At 38.6% G+C, this 20,021-nt stretch overlaps 3 protein-coding genes across 6 annotated transcripts in view; 1 reads left to right on the plus strand and 2 right to left on the minus strand.

Annotated features, from left to right (window-relative positions):
- Positions 1–4,523, plus strand: part of erc2 (ELKS/RAB6-interacting/CAST family member 2) — a 39,730-nt gene extending 35,207 nt beyond the window's left edge. For all 3 annotated transcript variants that reach the window (XM_038697856.1, XM_038697855.1, XM_038697857.1), the window contains one exon: positions 579–4,523. The gene's annotated coding sequence lies outside the window, so the exon portion shown is untranslated. The remainder of the gene's footprint in view (positions 1–578) is intronic.
- Positions 4,524–4,896: 373 nt separating this feature from the next.
- LOC119886692 (protein disulfide isomerase Creld1) lies at positions 4,897–10,833 on the minus strand. The gene is made up of 6 exons (XM_038697598.1): positions 10,713–10,833; positions 9,779–9,950; positions 9,581–9,664; positions 6,577–6,672; positions 6,340–6,480; positions 4,897–6,250 (listed from the first exon to the last, which is right to left on the minus strand). The coding sequence occupies exons 2-6, from the start codon at positions 9,948–9,950 to the stop codon at positions 6,030–6,032; spliced, it is 714 nt and encodes a 237-aa protein (XP_038553526.1). The 5' UTR covers positions 10,713–10,833; the 3' UTR covers positions 4,897–6,029.
- On the minus strand, positions 10,496–18,504 carry il17rc (interleukin 17 receptor C). Of its 2 annotated transcripts, XM_038697597.1 has the most exons (15): positions 18,348–18,504; positions 17,954–18,099; positions 17,216–17,441; positions 16,424–16,527; positions 16,156–16,267; positions 16,008–16,049; positions 15,791–15,909; positions 14,002–14,058; positions 13,846–13,906; positions 13,512–13,732; positions 13,149–13,202; positions 13,011–13,062; positions 12,770–12,865; positions 12,371–12,409; positions 10,496–12,269 (listed from the first exon to the last, which is right to left on the minus strand). In XM_038697597.1, the coding sequence occupies exons 2-15, from the start codon at positions 17,987–17,989 to the stop codon at positions 11,641–11,643; spliced, it is 1,848 nt and encodes a 615-aa protein (XP_038553525.1). In that variant the 5' UTR covers positions 17,990–18,099; positions 18,348–18,504; the 3' UTR covers positions 10,496–11,640. The 2 variants fall into 2 exon arrangements, with proteins under 2 accessions (XP_038553525.1, XP_038553524.1); XM_038697596.1 differs by lacking the exon at positions 18,348–18,504 and having other exon boundaries at positions 17,774–18,093.
- Between the last annotated feature and the right edge of the window lie 1,517 nt (positions 18,505–20,021).

Consider the following 20,021-nt stretch of genomic DNA (forward strand, 5'->3'; position numbering starts at 1 on the left):
CTTAAACAACAACATTGCTTGGCCTATATGATTTCAAGTATGGGTTCAATAAACTAATAACAATACCATCTATATTACTTAAAGACAGGAGAATCTCCCGAAGTCTCAAATAATGTCTCATTATACTAAACAGACATTATTTCATGTTTGCTTCCATGAAATTGAGCTAAATGAGAGCTTCTCTTGAGATTTTAAGTATCTTATAAAACAAGAATAAAACAAAGCAGAATTTTCCCCCCAAGAAAATCTTGTAATCTCGTAATTCTGAGATAATTACCTTGTTAATGTCTAATAGCACATAATATTAATTGGGGTGACGATGGAGCAGTGGATAAAACACATTCCTTTGGTGTGAGAGATCTGGGTGCGATTCCCACTGCGACACATCCACCAATGTGTCCCTGAGCAAGACACTTAACTAGTTTCTCCAGAAGCATGCGACTTCTGACATATATAGCATAAGTCGCTTTGGATAAAAGCATCAGCTAAATTAATAAATGTAATTAATTAAGTTATTCAAAAAACATTTCCAAATTGAAACTTGCTTATACTGTGTTCTTCTTCATTTTCTGCTCAAGGTGACCTGGGACCTCTTCTTTGTGTGAACAGCAGTAGATGTCTTCTACTCCCTCCATACAGGATCACAGATATGGGATGGCATACGAAGGAAAGAGTCAGATGTTGTTGTGGACGTAGAGACAGATGTGCTGTGTGTCAAATTCCTGCCTGGACAGGGAATGTGATAAACATAGCAGCCCCGCATAAGAGATCTCACGGAGGTCACCTCACCTGTCTGTCACCTGCAGGATGCTGCACCTCCTCAGGCCAACAACACCCTCTTGATCCTCCCTGCAGAGATCTCATGACTGTCTGCCAGCCCAGTATTTGTTCGTCATCCTTCTTCCTTTGGTTGATTCAAGATCATGGTTGTCCTGCTGACTGTTTCACCTGCCTGACTAATTCCTTTGGCTCTGGTTGGCTCCCCCACTTGACTATGTCATGGTTTCTTGATCCTCACTGCCCTGCTGACCCACCTGGTGACGTCTGACCCCTCTACCTGGCTTTCATGACCCTTAGTGTACAGAGTCCCTTCTGTTGCTTTAGTCGTCTGACTGTGTCAATGAGCTATTTTACTCTTTGTGGCACAGAGTGACTTCTTTTTTTTGTACCTTTATACATGCCCCACCCTGCGTTTCTAAAGAAGCTCATGTTTAGCATTTCTAAAAGTGATGTAGTGTCCTTTCACTTGCTCATTCCACAAAATAGTATATATAGTATGTTCCACACGCACCAGATTCAATTGATTTGAGTTTTTTTTGTTGTCATCTCTTGTTTGCAAAAGGAAGAGCTTAGAGTTGACTGATAATACGCCTTTAGCCTTGCCTGCAGCATCGGGGGTTTTCTTGGCTGCATGAGCAGGGCCCTTCTGTTCTTGGGCGTGTTGTAGCCTTAAGGTTGTGGCTGCCATTGATGTTTCTCTTCATGTTACCTCATTTTAATCAAATTTAGTCAAAAAAAATCAATCTATGCAGGTGTCACCGTAGAGTGAATGCATTTTTATTTCCCCATCCTTACTCAAATGTATCACTCAAAGTGTAATTAACCATCCAATCAGAGCGGCCAAGAGAGTGGTCAGAAAATATTCATCAGTTAGATTATTTTGAGGTTCTGAGACTATGCACCTATGCACCGCCTCCGTGTTGCAGGAATTTTTACTAATGGTGCTTCTGCTGGTGCTCAAACTAAATGGTGTCAGAAGACCGGGTCAAGAGCATCTTTTAGTCATTTTACAGTAGAGGGACTTGATCCCACAATGGGCTTAATAAACAACTGTAAAAGTGCTTTGTACATACGGTTCGACCTTGGGGGCTTTGTGAGCAGCGATCACTTCCAGACCCACAAAGAGATGATTTATCTGTATGAATACTGCTACTATAAATACTGCTCACTATGAAGTGGAGGCAATGTTCAATAGATGTTTTCCCTGCAGGTCTGTTTGTACCATTGACACCCCAGTCTCTGACCTACAGGATGCCCCTGTACCCCTCTCCCTTGTAATTCTCCTCTTCCAGCTGTAGTCTATGTGACCTCCCCAAACATAGTGACTTGTTTTCTTCTTCTGAACAAGGTGGCCTGTGCCTCGTAAAAACTGTACACATATATGATAGATATGCATATATTATATATATAGAGAGAAATCTATAGAGTGTGTCTATACGTGGTCAGAAAATTGTTTCAAACTGACAAGATAATATATGTTTTTTTCTTCATGGTTATTTTTCTAACTGGCTGGAGGTCAGAGAGAGATGTCTTATTTAGAGTGTTGAGGGCTGTGATTTTCCTCTGATTTGTACATTGTGAAAAAAAACCCTCAGCAGCAAGTAACATTCCCTGTCTGAAAACACAGGACAGCCTGAAAAAAGAGCTTTAGAGCAGTTTATGGGAAATAGAGTTGTGTATCCAAAATCTATCTAGAAGTCTAGAAAAGATGACATTATTACATTCCTTTCTTAATGTGAAAACATTTAGTTGAAGACCACTTGGCTTGTGGTGACAACTTCGAACAAAAAAAAAAAAAAGAAGAAGACTTGTCTTGAATCTTGCAGCTCACATAGGTAGCAATGAGATTATGTCTGCTGCACTCAGCAGACAGAAACATGCACTTGTGAGTGAGGACTATCACTATGAACATCCAAGTGGCAGTTTGAGTGACTCTGTCGGGATGCATTTCTTTCGCTTGTTTGTCGTCGTTGTTGTCTTGTAAACAGAAGTGGTGACATACGTGACCGTGACAGCTGATTAAGTAGAAAAACCACACATATTGTCACAGTACAGTGGAAAATTGAATTAGACTGTTACTACCCTCCCACTTCCTCTCCCTCCCCTCATGGTGCCTGTGTGTCTCCCTTATATGGCCAAAGTGTTGATTGTTGTATATAAGCATTTTTCCATCTTCCACAAACCGAGGTGATCCCTGCATCATCTTTCATGTGTCCGCTTCACACATGAACCTTTACAGCTCCTGTCACTGACCAAGAATCAACAGATTGTGTGAAATGTTGGTGTTTGTGTTTACAAATTGTTACGAGAAAGGTCCTGATTTGGATTTTCTTTTAAAAAAGGGAAGACAATGCAAACAGACAGAGGAGCAAAAATCCTCTCACTTCACCATCAGGGGGGCGGAGTACGAATCCTCCATTTTCAGGTCCTTATCTACTGAATACTTGAAGTAGGGGGTTCTCCTACCATGAAATACCATATATGATTTACATGGTAGAAAACATGAAACATGCCCATGCATGCTGACTTTTACATGATGTGCCAACTGAAAGTGATGATGTAAGGATAATCTCCTGTTCTCTATGCAGAACGATTTCTCAACCGTTGTGTCAAAAAGGTTTTGGAGACACAGGCTTAAATGCTGGGGCTGGTTTCCTGGGCTTAGACTTAAGACTAATCCTGGTTCTGAATGACTGACATTGCGCTCAGTGTGAGGTGGAGTCAAGAAGTCAAGTCTGCATCTGTGCCTAGAAGCAGCTGTGTAGAAAGACTTGAGTTGGAAGGCCTGTAGATTGACCAGTAATATTCAAAGGCCTTCAAGAAAAAGAATGAAAAGCTTAACATACATTTTCACTTTATTATTATTATTGTATACAGGTTATTTTTCTTTTGTCGGTTGCTGAAAACTTTGGATTAAACAAATCACTGTGACCAATGCCAGAAACATTTTTGTTTGACAGAACAAATATTGTGTTTACTTTTTTATTAATCATTTTTTTAAATTTAAGTTAGCTTTATTTTTTCTATTGTTTCACCTTATTGAATATGCCAGTTTGAGACTGTACTATTTGTATAAGTAAATGTTTTGAGCTGTACAGTAAAAACCTAGGAACAAGTTAAATGTGAGTGTCCAGCATGCTGAATGATTTCTTGTGTGAACGTGAGCTAATGTCCCATGAAGCATCATTCCTCACTCATTAATTGCATCTGCATTGTGACGGTGTGATGTTGTGTTTGAGAGTGATGTGTGTCTCACTTACTGTGTCCCATTAGTAGACAGCCTGTGCAGTTTTGTGAGAGTGCAGCATGTTTCTGGGGTTGCTTGTGTAAATGTATTCAGAAAAGAGAGAGTGTGTGTGTGTGTGTGTGTGCCCGCGTGTGTGTGTGTGCACGTGTGTGTGTGTGTGTGTGTGTGCGCGCAGCTGCTTTTATGGATGTCTGTGTGTGTGTGTGTGTGTGCGTGTGTCTGTCTATGTGTGTGTGTGTTATGAATGCACAAGTGAATGATCTATTTAAAAAAAAAAAAAAACAATCAGAGGAAGTCCCTAGAGAAAAAAAACGCGAGACTGAGTCAAAGTTTTGAATGAAGCATGGATACTCTGTAATGTTTTTTGTTTTTTTCAAACCTAGGAGGCTGTCCTCAGTGCCCCAGTTTGCTATTGTATGTGCTGTATCAGAATATTACTATTGAGTGTTGGCCAGCTTGTTTATATCCATCAAATAAAGGTGAATTTCTTTCTGTCTCTGTTTGCACTTTTCTACTCTAAATTAAAATCTGTTAAATCTTAATAGTCCATTCAGTATTTTCTAGTACTAAACCAGTCATGGTATGATACTGCTGGAAATTGCAGACAAGCACTGTGGTAGTTCAAATACAATAATCTTGTCCTGTACTGCAAAAAGAATTTGGTATGAATAACACTATTATCTAAATTGGTAACTTATTCTAATAACAATTTCTAAAGTGTCACTTTGTGTGATCCTTTCACATATTTGTTTTTAAAAAACACATAAAAGTATTGGAGTTTAACATTCAGTAATGTTATATTATAACAGTGTCATCAACAAATGTATCATTAACAACAGCAGGGCCCTTCAAAATAATAAAACAAATCCTAAACATAAGACATATTTATTTCAGTGACTTATAGTCTTAAGATATACATATACATGTGCACATGAAGAAAGGTGGCATTACACATTTTACTACTTTATATACTGCATTGTACATGATACAGCTTGATGCAAAAACAGTGTTACAAAAAGTACAAAAAGCCAATCTAATACATGGTTTAAGTATTCATACATGATTTCAAGCAAGCTGTATATACTTTATTCAAGCTACAACTGACACACTTTATGTTGGTGGCTCTAAATGCCAAAACAAGGTAGCTGCTTGAAAACACTTAATAGGGTGAGACGTTCCAGCTCAGTACCAGATGATGTTATAGCTGTATGATGAAAACATTGGAATCTCTAAAAGTATTTTTCTTTCTCTTTATCCTTTTTAGACATCATTAACGCTAAGCCCTTTCAACTGCATCCCACAGTCTTAAACAGTGACTGGAGTTTGCTCAACTGTTTAAGCAATATAGCAACCACCGATGAAACCTGTGAAATTCAGTTGAAAAGCTTAAGACAAAGCAGATAATTGGACCTCGAACAAAGCTTTTTTCTGTTTACATGGTGAAGAATAAACTTTCACGCTTAACATTCACAATAGGCTTTTGCCCAGCTAGTTATATCTGCAAATATTTAAAGACTGTGCAGTGAAAGAATGATTATTAATCCTTAACAGTCAACCAAAATAAAAGCTAGCAGTACAGAACGAACCTACAGGGACAGAAAACTGGCACTTCATTTGTCACTCTTTCTGGGTTTCCTGAATTCCAATAACACAGCTTCAAATATGAAAGGATGCCCTTTTCTATTGTAGGTAGATTTACTCTCTTAGCACTAACTATTTTATGTCTGTTCTAAAACATAACAATAAAACTTTGGAGTTTCACATTATTTTCGTAATGGTTCAGTGGTTGTATAAAGACTGGCATGATAATTTCTCTTACAGATAGAGAAGTGTGACAAAAATCTTTCCATGCACAAAGTGTTTTCATATCAATAACTTATATACTGTCCACAAGTGAATGCACAAGATTCACCTGTAACAGTAATAGTTTTAGGCCTTGCTGAGCAGTGGCACACGCATTTGTCAATATGAAACACTGAAGTCCGGTTTGCAGTTTTTAGCTTTAACGTCCCTTTAGGAAGCTGTCTAACAAACGGTTTCCCCTGTCAGAAAGCCAGTACCCTGCCATGGCTGCCACTGCGCCCATGAATACAGATGTGTAGACCAAATCTCCCTTAGCAGCCATCGTGGCAAGAGCACAAAGCACCACCCCAAACAACATCTGCTGCAGCACCTCCACCTCGTCATCCTTGATATCCTCGAAGAGACCTTTCTCCTTGACACCTGCACAAGGAGACGGACATGTGAAAGTCTGCGGTGAGGTCACGTGATTATACGTACAAACCTCCTTCTGTGTGTGTGATGAGACTCACTAGGCAGCTGCTTCTTCACACAAACACCGTCTTTGCGGAAGAATCCTTTAGCACAGTCACAGCGGAACGAGCCTTCTGTATTTGCACAAATCTCATCCAGGCCGTGACAGGCGAGTACTCTGTCACTACATTCATCTATATCTGAGCAAAAGAAAGAGAGGCAAATGATATCATCTCATCAAAGTCTTTAATGGATACATGAAATAATATTCAAAATATTCTCTTTTACACAATTACCCAAACACTTGGACCCCATCAGCGTGTACCCAGAGGCACATTTCCTGCAGCGAGCTGGTCCCCTGCCCATACAGCCCGCACAGGCCGGATCACAGTCTGAGAAAAGAGTGAAGAGTGAAATTTCTTCACTTACAGACGCACTCATTTGCTGTAAACACTGTATATGACACAATCCAAACACAATCAGTTTGGATCAGAGAGGGGGTAATATTTAATATTAGCTGGACATTTGTTTTTAGATGTGTGTGATTTACTGTCTCCTTTCTCATAATGTCAAACTAACTAAACCAAAAACTAACTAACTAGCTGACTTTGTGAGCATTTTCATGGCTGCTTAAGTGCTTCATTGGTTGTTATGAGTTTACACAGTGGTGCTTTAGGTGTATACACAGTATATGGATGATTAATATGATCTGCACTGAATGGTGTAGTTTTATAAAGAAAGTTAGCCTCAGCTAACCTGGGATAAAAGAAAAAGTTTGTTTCTTTTTTTACCAACTGAGTGGAGGTCACACGCCATTTTAATTATTTAACTAACAATATTATTTATTGATATATATTTTTGACTTTTTACCTCCTTTTGTCAGTTTTGGGGCATAATTTTCCAGAATTAATGCTGAAACTATTAGTAGTCAATCAATGAGTAGATCAATAATAAATTAATAGAAAACTATTTTAACAACTGATTAACTGACTTTTAAAAGCCATTTATTAGATAAAAACTGCACTGCAAATTGAAAATCAGCTGGCTGGCTAAAAAACATTTATTTGAAGACTTCACCCTAACTGTCTGACTATCCCATTCTACATGTCCAGACAAACAAAGAAGGCTCGACATCAGTCACTTCCGGTCTCCAAATGCAAGCAAACCTTTTCCCTGCACTCCTGGCAGAATCTCACTAGCTCCCCCCTGTTACCTTATCAAGCTGGGACCCACTGCTTATCTTGATGGCCTTTCAAAATCAAAAAGACACTCTCCTGAAGCGCTGCCCATACATGTTGTGATTAGTGAAAGACCAAATAGTGTTATCAACCTGCACAGCAACCCCACAAATCTGTTATCTATTACCTGCCAGCCACAAACCTTAAGCCCTATAAACTCACACGCAGGATCTATAATTTAATTCCTGTCAAGACTACTCTTTCTTCTGGCATACGCCTATCTGTGAGACTGGTTCTCCTAAATGTAAGATAGGGTGCTTATTTTTAATGGCCTTATTTCCTCTACTAATTGGTACTTTTTATTTTTAATTGAGACTTGGGTATCACCTGGCGACAGTAGCCAGTAGCTTGAGCTATGCCCCCCATCTATGAATATTTGAGCTCCCCCAGTGGAGCTAATGTTTTACTCAATAGCTCCAATAATGCCTGTCAAACTACCCTAGATGCCACTGTTCCCATTAAACTCAGAATTTCTCCTTGGATTGAGTCTTAAAAGATAGTGTAAAAGAAGAAAAAGAAAACTGAACTAATTCTCTAAACCTAATCACCACTAACCAGCTTAATCCTATAAACCATTAATACACTTATCTACCCTGTTCCCCCAGCCTCTTCATCTGCTGACTGTTATTTTTTTTTCTCTTTAGTAAGCAAAAAGCCACTGACATCAGGGTTAACATTGCACCTACTACCACTGTTGTTGTCAATATTTCTAATCACCCTGCCTGTCCTGAGATCATCGATACTGTCTCACATGCATTCCTCTTCAAGCTCTCTTGACATCTTACCCACTTCACTCCTAAAGGAGGTTATAGGTACAATCTGCCCTAGCTTACTTCACCTGTGCCTGTGGCACCCCACTCAACTAATGTGCTGGATGCCACAGGGGTCTATTCTTGGTCCCATTTTGTTTTCCCTTCATATGCTTCCATTAGGAAACATTATCAGTCATTTTAATTGGGTCTCCTATCACTGCAACACTGACACTACGCAATTCTACTTGTCCTTTAGGGCAGATAACATTAGCTATTTGGGCATTTTAATGGAATGCTTAACTGCTATTGAGAACTTTCTGCACTCAGACAAGACAGAAGTAATAATCTGTGGCCCTGAAAGCAACAGTTTATTGGTCCACTGGCAACCAATATAAAGCCTTCAGCCAGAAATCTAGGTGTCACATTTGATTCACAACTGAACTGAACCACATCTCAACAATCTCATTAAATCCTGTTACTTCTGCCTAATAAATATTACCAAAATTAAATCAGCTATTTCTTTCCCCGACTTAGAAAGGTTTGTCTTTTCATGCCTGGACTATTGCAATGCTTTGTTACATATCTTAGTCAATCCTCAGTGGCTTGGTGTCAACTAGTGCAGAATGCTGCTGCTTGAATTTTAACTAAGACAAACCGGAGGTCTCACCCCTACTCTTGCCTCCCTTAACTGGTTGCCAGCTAAATTCAGGATTGATTTTAACATTATTTTAATGACTTTCAAGGCCTAACATGGTCTGGCCCCCAGCTATATTAGGTAGCTTTTGACTCCTTATGTTCCAAGTCGTGACTTGAGAACCTCTAGCCTACCCTTGCTAGTTGTCTCTAGGTCAAGGCTGGTGACTAAGGATGACTGGGTTTTTGCCATCAGGACCCCTAGACTCTGGAATTCTTTACCTGAGGAGATCCCACTTGCCAGTACATTACCTGTTTTTAAATCACTGCTTAAAACATATCTTTATAGGAACGTTTTCTCTTTGATGCTTAATTTATAACTTTGGTGTGGTTGTGGTGTTTTGTGTTATTTTATTCTCATATTGTAACTTTATTTTGTATGGTTATGTATCTTTTTTTATTCTAAAGTATTCTGTGAAGCGATTTGAAACCTTGTTTAGATTAAGGGCTATAAAAATAAAGTTATTATTACTATAATCATCTGGGAAATTATGATTGTTAGTTCTCACTATTTTCTGACAGGTTTATTTTATTACTCATTTCTTTTTTATTTAATTTCTATTTCTATAGATGTAGCCTAAATATTGTGTCTTTTGCATTAAGTCTAAACCACTGACCTCTGCATTCAAAGGAACCCTCTGTATTGAAGCAGTAACTGTTTGTAGGACAGATGCCCAGCTCTGTGCCACACTCATCAATGTCTAAAACAGATCAAAACATATATACATTCAGTCATTATTCATATTGTCTTATGCCAAACTGGACATGTACATGATGATGTCCAGACTTGTACACAAGTCTCTGTAATACAGTACCTACACAGGAGTTGTTATGGAGGGTCCATCCTGCTCTACATTCCTCACACTGGTCCTTTTCTGGGCCTGAACACTTACTGCAGGCATCTGGACAGCTGTGAACCCGAACAGCCAACAGACAACACAGCCAAGCAGCCTGCAGCAGGTTTCTGTGAGCCATCCTTACTCTCATCTATCCCATCAGGTCAGGAAGATAAAGTTGTTCAAAATATCACATCTATGCTTGTTAAATGATGCTTGCAAGTTGGGATCAAAAGAACTAGGAACTGCTAACAAAATAAAGTATATGAGGGATAAAAAAAAAAATCACAAAAATAAAGATATATATTTTAGATTATATAATGTCACCCATTAAAATAATGTATAAATAAACAGTTTATTATTATTTTGGTAAAGAAGTCTGACTGTGTGTGGCACTCTAGTGGTGGAAAGTGACATAGTACTGTACATAAGTACCATTTTCAGTACTAATTTAATTTAGTATTTTCATTTTGTGCAACTTTATACATCTGCTTCACTGCATGTAAGAAGCAACTATTACCTGACAGCCACTGTTACTTTTCCAGATTAAATGTTACATACAAAAATACTGTTTCATTAGAAACCGCGTTTGATCAATTGAAACTGAACAGAAGCAGAAAATATAAAAGTTGCAGAATATATGCCAGTGTCACAGAATCTTCATTAAGATATATGAATCATGCTGTAGCAACACAATGAGCTATAAATATTTATTAATATTTCAGGTACTGTCACAAGCAGGCTCTATTCCAATAAATAATTAACTGAAGAACTGCGTCACATTCCAGCTTTCGTATTATAATTTAACGTCACTTTCTGACAAATCAGATCAACTCACTGTAAAACTGTTAACACACCAGGCATTTAAGTGGACATAAAAACAAAATCTTAAAGTTAAGGGCGTAACTTTTACCTCCTACAGCTCGTACGCCGACTGAGTCTGGACTATGTCGTCTTTGGTAAAGTTTTTAAATGCACAGAACTCGGCCGAGAAGCGCTTGACACACTTCCAGATCTCCTTTGTGTTGGACAAATGAACCAAACATTCTGAGCGGGCGGAACCTGCGTCAGACTCACAACACCGCCCCTCCAGAATGTAACGACATTCTGAACAAGCGCTTCTCTGTGTCCTTAACCTGACACTGGCCAATCACAACCCGAGATCCACCATGAGCAAATATATTTATAGACAAGTGTTATCTACAGACTCACAGTACATAGATATAATTAGCCTGTAGATTTTTTGGTTAAGCACTTTACAGCACTAATAGGTCTGGTTATATTCTATTTTGTTATGGTCAAAAAATCTCATGAAAAGATACAAGCAAACCATAAATTAATCCTAAAAAAAGATTTGTCTTTGTAGACAAAGCCTGATATAATGTATTTCTCAGTGCCATAGACCTCCACATTTAAAACACATCAACATTGTTGTACATTGTGACATTTTCCTTCATACAAATTAACATAGGCATGTCCTGCTGTCTAAGATATTCACAAACAATATGTGGCTGAAAATAGTCCTCAACAAATACACTATTTACTGCTATTTGAATAATGGTTGCTAAAAAGCACCGCCTCCTTAAATAATTAGGACATTATTTAACATCTTTAGTAAAAAATAAAGGGTTTGGAGCTGAAAACTCCAGATAGGGAAGTGAAGTCGGAAAGTACTGTGAAAGTGTTGATTTTGGTCATTAAGAACAATAGTCTATAGATAATCGTGTCCTCTGTTCATCTCATCCACAATTTGGATAAACATGTTCTTCATATGCACAGAGGTACAAAAATGATCAGCATGACATTTATGGGTGATTTAAAAGCGCAGTCTACAAGTTCTTCTAAACTCCAACATATTTACAGTCTGATCCCTCTTTAGGCTTTGATCTCCACTCATCTGAGGCACTCCATTTCCACCCTGTCCATGTCCTTCTACCTAATCCCCTGCTTGTCCCTCCCACAGAGAGTTCAGTCAACAGAGCCTGCGTCTGAGAGGGAAGCTGGAGCAGGGGCAGCCCCTGAAGAAGCTCTGGTAGACTCCTGTCACTGCGTGGATGGGAATCAAATTTCACCAGAAGAAAACGTTCTCCAGCACTTCCCAGCTGTTTGTCCGCTTGGATGAGGCACAGGGAGGCCGTGAACACATCAGAGTAAGGGGACAATATCTGAGGGAGACCCTCGTCATCCCCCGTCATCATTATAACCTCTTTGCGAGTCCACTCCTCTGCCCTCTCCAAAGCCTTGCGAGTCAAGACGAGCACAACTCGGCCACCATGGCTTTTCAGCTCCAGCAGCTGGGAGTGCAGCCATGGCAGAGGCCCCAGAGAGCATTGCTCCTTCCTGCTCCATTGGTCCACAGATACACTGAAGCCCTGGTTACAGAGCCAAGAGCCAAGCCGACATACTAACTCCGAAACACTATCATCCACATCTGGGGGGCTCAGCAACACCACATGACGCTTTCTGCCAACTTTAGAGAGGAAAAACAAGGGGACAGATGTCAAAGATTTGACTTGTTCCATCAAAACTTCACGAAGTTTATATTACAAGTAGTAGTAGTAGAACACTTACTCTCTACAAATCTGCCATGATGCCAGCTCCACACCCATTCTATAAAAATCATAAAATTAAGAGTAAATTTAACAGAAATACGTCAAATAAATCATTTCAGTAGCACAAATAATTGATTTCCTAAACTGTATGTGGGTAAAATAGACAGTCTTTTCTGAATAATTCCCAGATCTAGTAAACAAGATCTGGTCTTTGAGGCAAATAAAAGGAGCCTTTGTTGGAAGTGCCTGAGGAAATTCACCAGACAAGTTGGGCAATTTCATCATGGGCTTGTTACAAATTCCAGAGCAGAGAAATTAGGCACCGCTCTGTTTTCTTCATTTACGGTATGTTTCTCCTCTACCATATTTCACACACTTAAGAATTTAACACACACAAGAAACAATTAAAACAACTTACTCTTGACAAAGTCATGAAGGATATGGAATATGAGCATAGTCAAGCAAATCAGCAGCATAGCACCAACAACCACGAGACTCCAGCGCCACCGGTCAGCTGCAAATAGTACAAAACAAAACGCCATTTATTAAAACCTTAAGAAACAGGTGCTGTATTTTAGCAAAACATATCATGTCAAAATATGTAAATATGTCATGCTCCAACCTGCATCATTTATTATTATAAACTGTGTCAGACTCACTGTTATTAAAGCAAAATGGACCCAGCTCATGTCCCATCCCCTTTACGTTCACCTGCACAAATGGATAAACATAAATGAGTTATTAAAATTCAATAACTAAGTACATGATTCACAGGAGGACAGTTGCAAATACTTTACCAGCACACATGGTGAGCGCTGAAGGTTGATGTCTTCAAACACCCCTGTTGTCTCCTGAAGAGGACACATAATAAATCTTGGGTCAGCCTTTACATACTCATGCTGTGAAGCCAGGCATGATTCAAACCCAGAGAACTTCCAAAAGTTTCCAATGATACAATGATGTGTATACCAGTTTGCACAAGACCTCTAGCATATTTATTTGATCGAATGGTGCAGCCATATAGATATTTTACTCAGTGTAAACATTACATAGCTTGAAACAAGCTGATGGCCAATATATATGTGATGCTGTCAGACTGTGGAATAATAACACTAAAGTGGAAATAAATGGGGAGATTTGATGTTAAGGACTTTTCTTACCCACTGTCCCTTGCTGTTTTTTCTCCATTTGCCATTTGCCAGCGGTTGTCTAAAGCCCTTGATCTCCCTGCAGCTGGTATCTTTGTGACAGGGCCACACTTCACCCTCCAGCCTGCAGGGGGCAGACAGGTTCCACAACAGCATTGTGTGGAGGTTGTTCATTTCACCCTGGCCTACTGACACTGACACATTCTGCCATAAGTTCTCTTTGAAGAGAAGATCTGTAATGGACACATAGGAAACATCAGCATGCCGATTAGCAACTGCCCACCCTTTATGCTGTAAACTGAGAGCAGAAAGAAAGTGATGACAACTAAAAAAGACAACTTCTCACCACTGTTATAGAAAGGGCAGCTTTGAGAGCGTCTAGACCTCTGATCATTCTCTTCCCATACCTAAAAACACACACATGTCTGTCATATAGGTCTGTATAGACTCAGCATTGATAATATGTTAGCCCTAAGCAATTATGCTGTGTAAGTGCTGGTACCTGGAAACACATGCAGGGGGTCACAGAATACAGAGGAATAGCTGCCATTTTCCAATTCTAAAAAGAGAGCGAGAAAAGCAGTGGAGACTAACATTTACAAGAACTGTAGGTACTTGTTAAATATTACAGTTTGGCTGAGACATTACACACATATACACATAATACACCCACTGTGACTGAAATAGGACAACAACACTTAGATCAACAAAATGTTGACAGTCTTTCAACCAAATGATCTATCAGTGATCGAGGGAATATTTGCAGCCTATTGCAAAGACGGCCTACAGAGCGCAGTTATTCTATCTAAGTCTGTACCGAAACTACCTTTAAAAATCTACCTTTTCATTAAGAAGTCTCTCACTGTGGCTGCCTGTTACAGGTCCCTTTTATATACTCTTTATTGCATTTGTATTTTTGTATCTTTGTTCATTCAAATTTGTAACCACATGTTGTAATGAACAACTTTGCTTTATCTTTGCCAATGAGAATTTGTTCTCAATCGGCCTACCTGTTTAAATAAAAGTTAAATAAATTTAACAAAACAAAAAACAACAGCATGATTACATTGTTGAATGTATGAAATCAAAGTGATGGAAATGTACTTTATGCTTAATTGGCATTCACATTGTATGAGTTTTTATGGGACCAGCCTTTACTTGTTCGTGGCAACCACAGGTTTGTGGTAAAAAAAAAAAGTTTCTTTTAAAAAGGTCACTGAAAAAAGAGTGACATGGAGAAAAAATCTTACGATTGTCACAGAAAAAACACATCAGAATGCAAATCAAAATCTAAATAAAATAAAATGTTTTTTAATGCCTGTGTTTTAACTTTTTTCAGGGCCAATACATTTTCCAATACAAATGTTTCAATCCTAATTTTTCGTTTTTCAGTTCCGGTTTTGTTTTCAATGCCAGATCTTTATTTTTTTGATGCCAAAATATAATGTTACTGTTCCAGCCCCACAGCTGGGGAACAGGGAGTGCAGGGTAAGCTGTGTGTCCAGCGTGTATGCATGAGTAGTGTTTTTGCATAGTACTGTTTTAAAAAAGACAAAGTTTTACTATATAGATGTATGCAACATTTTTAATAAAGTACTAGTAGAGTCTCAATTTTATGTAAGATGCATAGAATAGTGCAATGGTATTGTGTCCTGGGTATGCCAGTAGTATAAACTTAATAAGGGAACAATAAACGGGACGATAAGTCCAATCTTCTAAATTTAAACATTGTGATTCATTTCATTGTAACACACCACACAAAATAAAACCATCTCTCTCCCTCTTAACACCTCTTAAACAAAGAAGAGTGAAATCTCACTCTAATGTCCCTCCTGGCTCCCTTACAGTCAAGATAGCAGCAAAAATTAAAACAATCATTAGTTGCAGCCCTACTTGTTTCTCTGAAAACATTTAAATATAAAACATAATCAGCTTATGAAATATGATGCACTGCTATATGAAACTACCCAACATCATATTGCTCCACCTCCAGCAGCTACAACATAATATGCTGCTTATATATTAATGCATAATTAATAATAATGCAATAAGTAAAATATAATATGTAAACATGTAAAAGGGACATTCTGCATTGTGAGTACTTTTACTTTTTATAATTTAAGTACATTTAGCTGATAATACACACATATGGTATTATCAGCTAAATGTACTTTAACTTCGAGAATTTAGATTCAAGGATCTGAATACTTTCTTCAAAAATAAACACAAAACAATGTCAAAACAAAAAAACACAACTGCAACTGCCACTAAAATTAGGCACTGACACTGACCTGACATCTCCCATTCCGCTCATACTGGACACACACAGAGGGAAGACTCTCATTGCTGCCAGCAAACTGCAGCTCCACCTGATTCATTTCTCGGTTAATTACAATGCTGAGTCCGGGCACTGAAAGGAGGGGAAAGAAAATTTGGTTTATTTCTCCATACAGATGCAAAATGGCCCAAGGAAAACCAATACATGTGTTATATGTTTGTTTTGTTTACCACGACATTCTTCAACACGCTCCTGCAGCTCCCGGGAGCACACTGAAGACAGATAATACAAATGTGTCAACCACTGCTCCAATACTGTAAAGTATCACTTGGTTCAACAGGTGCTTTGTAGTTAAAACTCTTAAAGACCAAATTTTACCTTCATCCTGAGAAGGAGCAACAACTTCTCGAGGTAGACTTGATTTAGAAGAATAAACAAACACCTTACTGCCGAAGGAAACCCCAACTGGCTTAGTAATCACAATGGAAAGCTATAGAAGTCACACACACACACACACACACACACACACACACACACACACACACACACACAGAGTTTATAAGTCAAGGTGCCTGGAAGTGAGCATACAATATATCCCTATTGACAGTACAGAGTTTATATTCCAGTCTAAATTAGTCCACAGTACCTTTGCCCGGTTTTGCTGAGTGAGAGCTGTATGGGCAACCGTAAACTCAATCTTCTTGCACGTGGGCATGGTAGATGTTGCCTTGTAACACACTGTCACAGACGCTGTTGCAATGGAGAAAGTACAAGGGTGAGGCTCAGAATCAATTGGAACAGTAATGTAAAATGTAGCATAGAGAGCAGTATTTAAAACTCACTTCCAAGACCCACACTTAAAATACCATACCAGTCTTTTTTATGTTTTAATCCTTTAGCTATAAAGGAAATACTTAACATGTTGTACATACTGTATGTGCATGTTTTGTATTGCTAATTGTTTTTTGAAAGCATACCATAGGTTTTTTACTGCCTCTGGTTTTCATTTACTCCATTAGTTTCAAATCAATCACGAAAAATATTCTAGCAAGGTCATTTACATTCATCGTTTGTCTGGGTTCATTGATCAATGAAGACAGTAAAGTTAAACATCTTATTTCCGCGGTGGCCTGTAAATTCCATCTTTGTTGTGCTTTTGCTATGTGACAATAATACAACTTTGACACAAAATGTAAGGTAAGTAATTGTTCACTATTATTTACACCATTATTTAATAACTATTATAAGCAAGTTGAAGGTGATTTTCTTAAAGCATTACTGTAATTTAATGAAACCAACAGCTGCCTGGATGATAGGAAATTACTTTTAGTCAGCAGCAACTTAAAGCCTAATTAATGGATTTACTAAACAACCGGTATGGTCCTTTCAATGACAAGTAATAACATGACAGTGGGCTGCATGCAGCCTTTGTTTATACCTTTTGGATTAATTGTCTCGGCACTAGAATCTTCCTCATCAAGCCCAGAGTGACCTTCATCCTCCATGTCTATATCTGGTAGGATGTCAGTCACCAGGCATAAAGTACACGGCCGGCTGTCCTTGCAGCAGAGCTTGAAATATGCTGTCAGGTTTTGGACATCCAAAGAATTATTCTCTGCTTCAGCGAGAGGCACCTCATCCTTAATGGTGCAATCCAATAGACCCTAAAAAGAGGTAAAAATTGGCATGACATTTTCACTGAATGCATCAGCATGGTAAATATTTGCTGTCCAGAAGCCTATGTCAATGTGCATATAATACAGCAGCCTTATAGTCTGACATGCTGGCAGATGGCTATAACTCTTTTTCTGCTTTTAACTATGTTTGTGAACAAAACACTTAATCAGTGAAAAGGGAAATTAAAATGTCAGAACAGGCTACCCCAGTACTAAAAGGATATTAAAAGTGTAATCTGTCAACAAAAACTGTATATACTGTACTGCAGCACAGGAAATCTGTCTTCTTCAGTGTATCCAAGCAGTGTACCCTACAGTACCTGTGAGCAAATGACTTCATGGCTGTCATATCCAGAAATCTCCAAAACACAGGCTGACATATGTAGAGTCAGTAAAATGCACCAAATGGACCATCCAAGAAGAAACATTTTACTTGAAGACAGATTTGAGTCCTACAGCATTTTTCTCCAAATATCTTTCTCCAGGAGCGACACGAACACCTTGTCAAACAAGTCCAGTCTCTTCCTCCGCATCATCACTGTCAGTTAGAAATTAACTTGATATCCTGGCTGAAACTGCACACTGGCATGGAAGGCAGTCAGTCGAAACAAACTGTTAGAGCATAGCTGAGATCCTTGGTTATGGCCTGGGGAAGAAGGGACGCAAATTAATGCTGGTATAGGTGTTTTCTTTGTGTGTTCCATATGAATTAAACTGGCTCCAACTTCAAGTTCACAAAACCCTTAATAGACATAAAATCATGGAACACCTTCAAGCATTAAACAAGCAAACAATGCTACTACAGAAGATAAAACAAGATAATATTAATGTAACATTAGAAATAATATCAAATTACACTAGTAATCTCATAGAAAGATAAAATAGTTTACTTACTGCTTGGTAATCCACTGGTAGAAATGTGCTGCCTCTCCACAGCTAGTGGCACACCTTATCAAAGCTGCCTAGAAGTGTTGGAGTCATGTGAAAACTGAACCTTATGACGTCACTGATCTGACTCAAGAGACATTTCTCCCTCCCTCCCGCTCTCTCTCTCTCCCTCTCTCTTTCTCTTTCTCTGTCTCTCTCTCTCTCTCTTTTAAAAATGCACATATTCCTAAAACTTCCTGATCTGAATTCCTCATTACAGTGTAACCAGCAAGACCTCAATGGATCAAAGTCCATTACTGTTTTTTTAATCAAACTTTCACACTAGATTAAGCACCTTATACACAGAGCTGCATTTTAAACATGATCTGTGTATTGTTATGGGGATTTGGCAGTTTTAAGTAAACTGTGTCTTGACAAACATGTTTATCGCCTCATGAGAATCCACACACCTGCACTAATTATCCAGTTCACTGAGAAAGGACAATCACATGTAACACAATGACACACAGCTCACACAGCAGCTCCAACTGGTTTGACCACATAATGCTGAACTAAATTCAAAACCCTTGACTGTCTATCGCTCTCTGGAAATGTGTTCCACCCAGAAAAAAACAACAACCACCACCTATTGAGTAATCGATGTGGGGTAGTCACTTTGTTACAGCAAAGGTGAACAGTAATATTTACTTAAGCTCTGTCTACAGCGAGGTTGAGCACTGGCACCGTGCCTCACACTCACAACCTTTCTTTTGTTTAAGGATTTATACATTTACACTGCAATACTTCAGAGTTCCATTTCACAACATTTAACTGATTGCTGTAGTTAATCATTTCCAGTTAACAAGCAGTAAGTGAAGCAGAACTAGCACCACCTAATCGATCAAGCTCTGTTGCTCACTGTCCCTACCATGCATCAACTTTACCACTAATATTCTCTATTTTTATTTTCATTTTTATTGTCCTGTTTTTTTATATTGTGCTATTCCCAGTAAAAGATTTCCATAGCCTACTTTTTGCTTTTCCTTGAAGTTGCTTCTATTGACTGTATCTGTGTTAACTTTCATACCAAGTCTCTCACGTCAACAAGTAAAAAGAATACATTTGAAGCTTGTGACTTCTGTACAAGTACTATTGACATTAGACATACCAAGCCTGTCTCATGTCAACAAATTAAAAAACAAGCAGCGTAATATTCCTCTGCTTTCACTTTTGGTTTTCATCATGGTTAAACAGATATATGTAGAGTTTCAGGGTTTTTTGATCTACACAGTATTAAGATGATTAGCAGTAGTGGAGGCTATCTTGAGTTATAGGGACCCTTGCTTATCAAAAAAGTCCACTATATGGTTGCCGACTGGATGATTATTATTTATGACACTAGATTCAATGTACAATGTTGCCAGTATGGATTTATTTTAAACTCATGTCGTGTCCAATACACAAGTACATTCATAGGTATAAATATAAAAGGAAATACAATAACCCCACTTTCATTCCTCCTACCACATTGCACGTTGCACGGTCAAAAAACTGTTTGCTCAAATCTCTGGGTCGGCAACACTATGGTTGGACCTTGATTAAATTAACTCTGTCGCAGCCAAATTGACAGCGCCATGGCTACCCCTGGTGGCGTGAGGTTTAACAACAATAAATAATAAACATTAAACCAAATGGCTCTCA

This window comes from Micropterus salmoides, unplaced genomic scaffold (assembly GCF_014851395.1).
Source record: "Micropterus salmoides isolate LMB-PRFRI ecotype aquatic unplaced genomic scaffold, ASM1485139v1 Ms_hic_scaffold_4, whole genome shotgun sequence".
NCBI classification, from domain to species: Eukaryota; Metazoa; Chordata; class Actinopteri; order Centrarchiformes; family Centrarchidae; genus Micropterus; species Micropterus salmoides.

Coding starts and splice junctions, on each gene's coding strand:
- il17rc (XM_038697596.1), bottom strand. CDS start 17,881: ATGTTTCTTCTTGGATGGTCCATTTGGTGCATTTTACTGACTCTACAT. Junction 16,268..16,423: donor CTCAGCAAAACCGGGCAAAG/GTACTGTGGACT, acceptor TGACTTCTATAG/CTTTCCATTGTGATTACTAA. Junction 16,050..16,155: donor TGCTCCTTCTCAGGATGAAG/GTAAAATTTGGT, acceptor ATCTGTCTTCAG/TGTGCTCCCGGGAGCTGCAG.
- LOC119886692 (XM_038697598.1), bottom strand. CDS start 9,950: ATGAGAGTAAGGATGGCTCACAGAAACCTGCTGCAGGCTGCTTGGCTG. Junction 6,673..9,580: donor GGGTTCCTTTGAATGCAGAG/GTCAGTGGTTTA, acceptor CTCTTTTCTCAG/ACTGTGATCCGGCCTGTGCG. Junction 6,481..6,576: donor GATGGGGTCCAAGTGTTTGG/GTAATTGTGTAA, acceptor TCTTTTGCTCAG/ATATAGATGAATGTAGTGAC.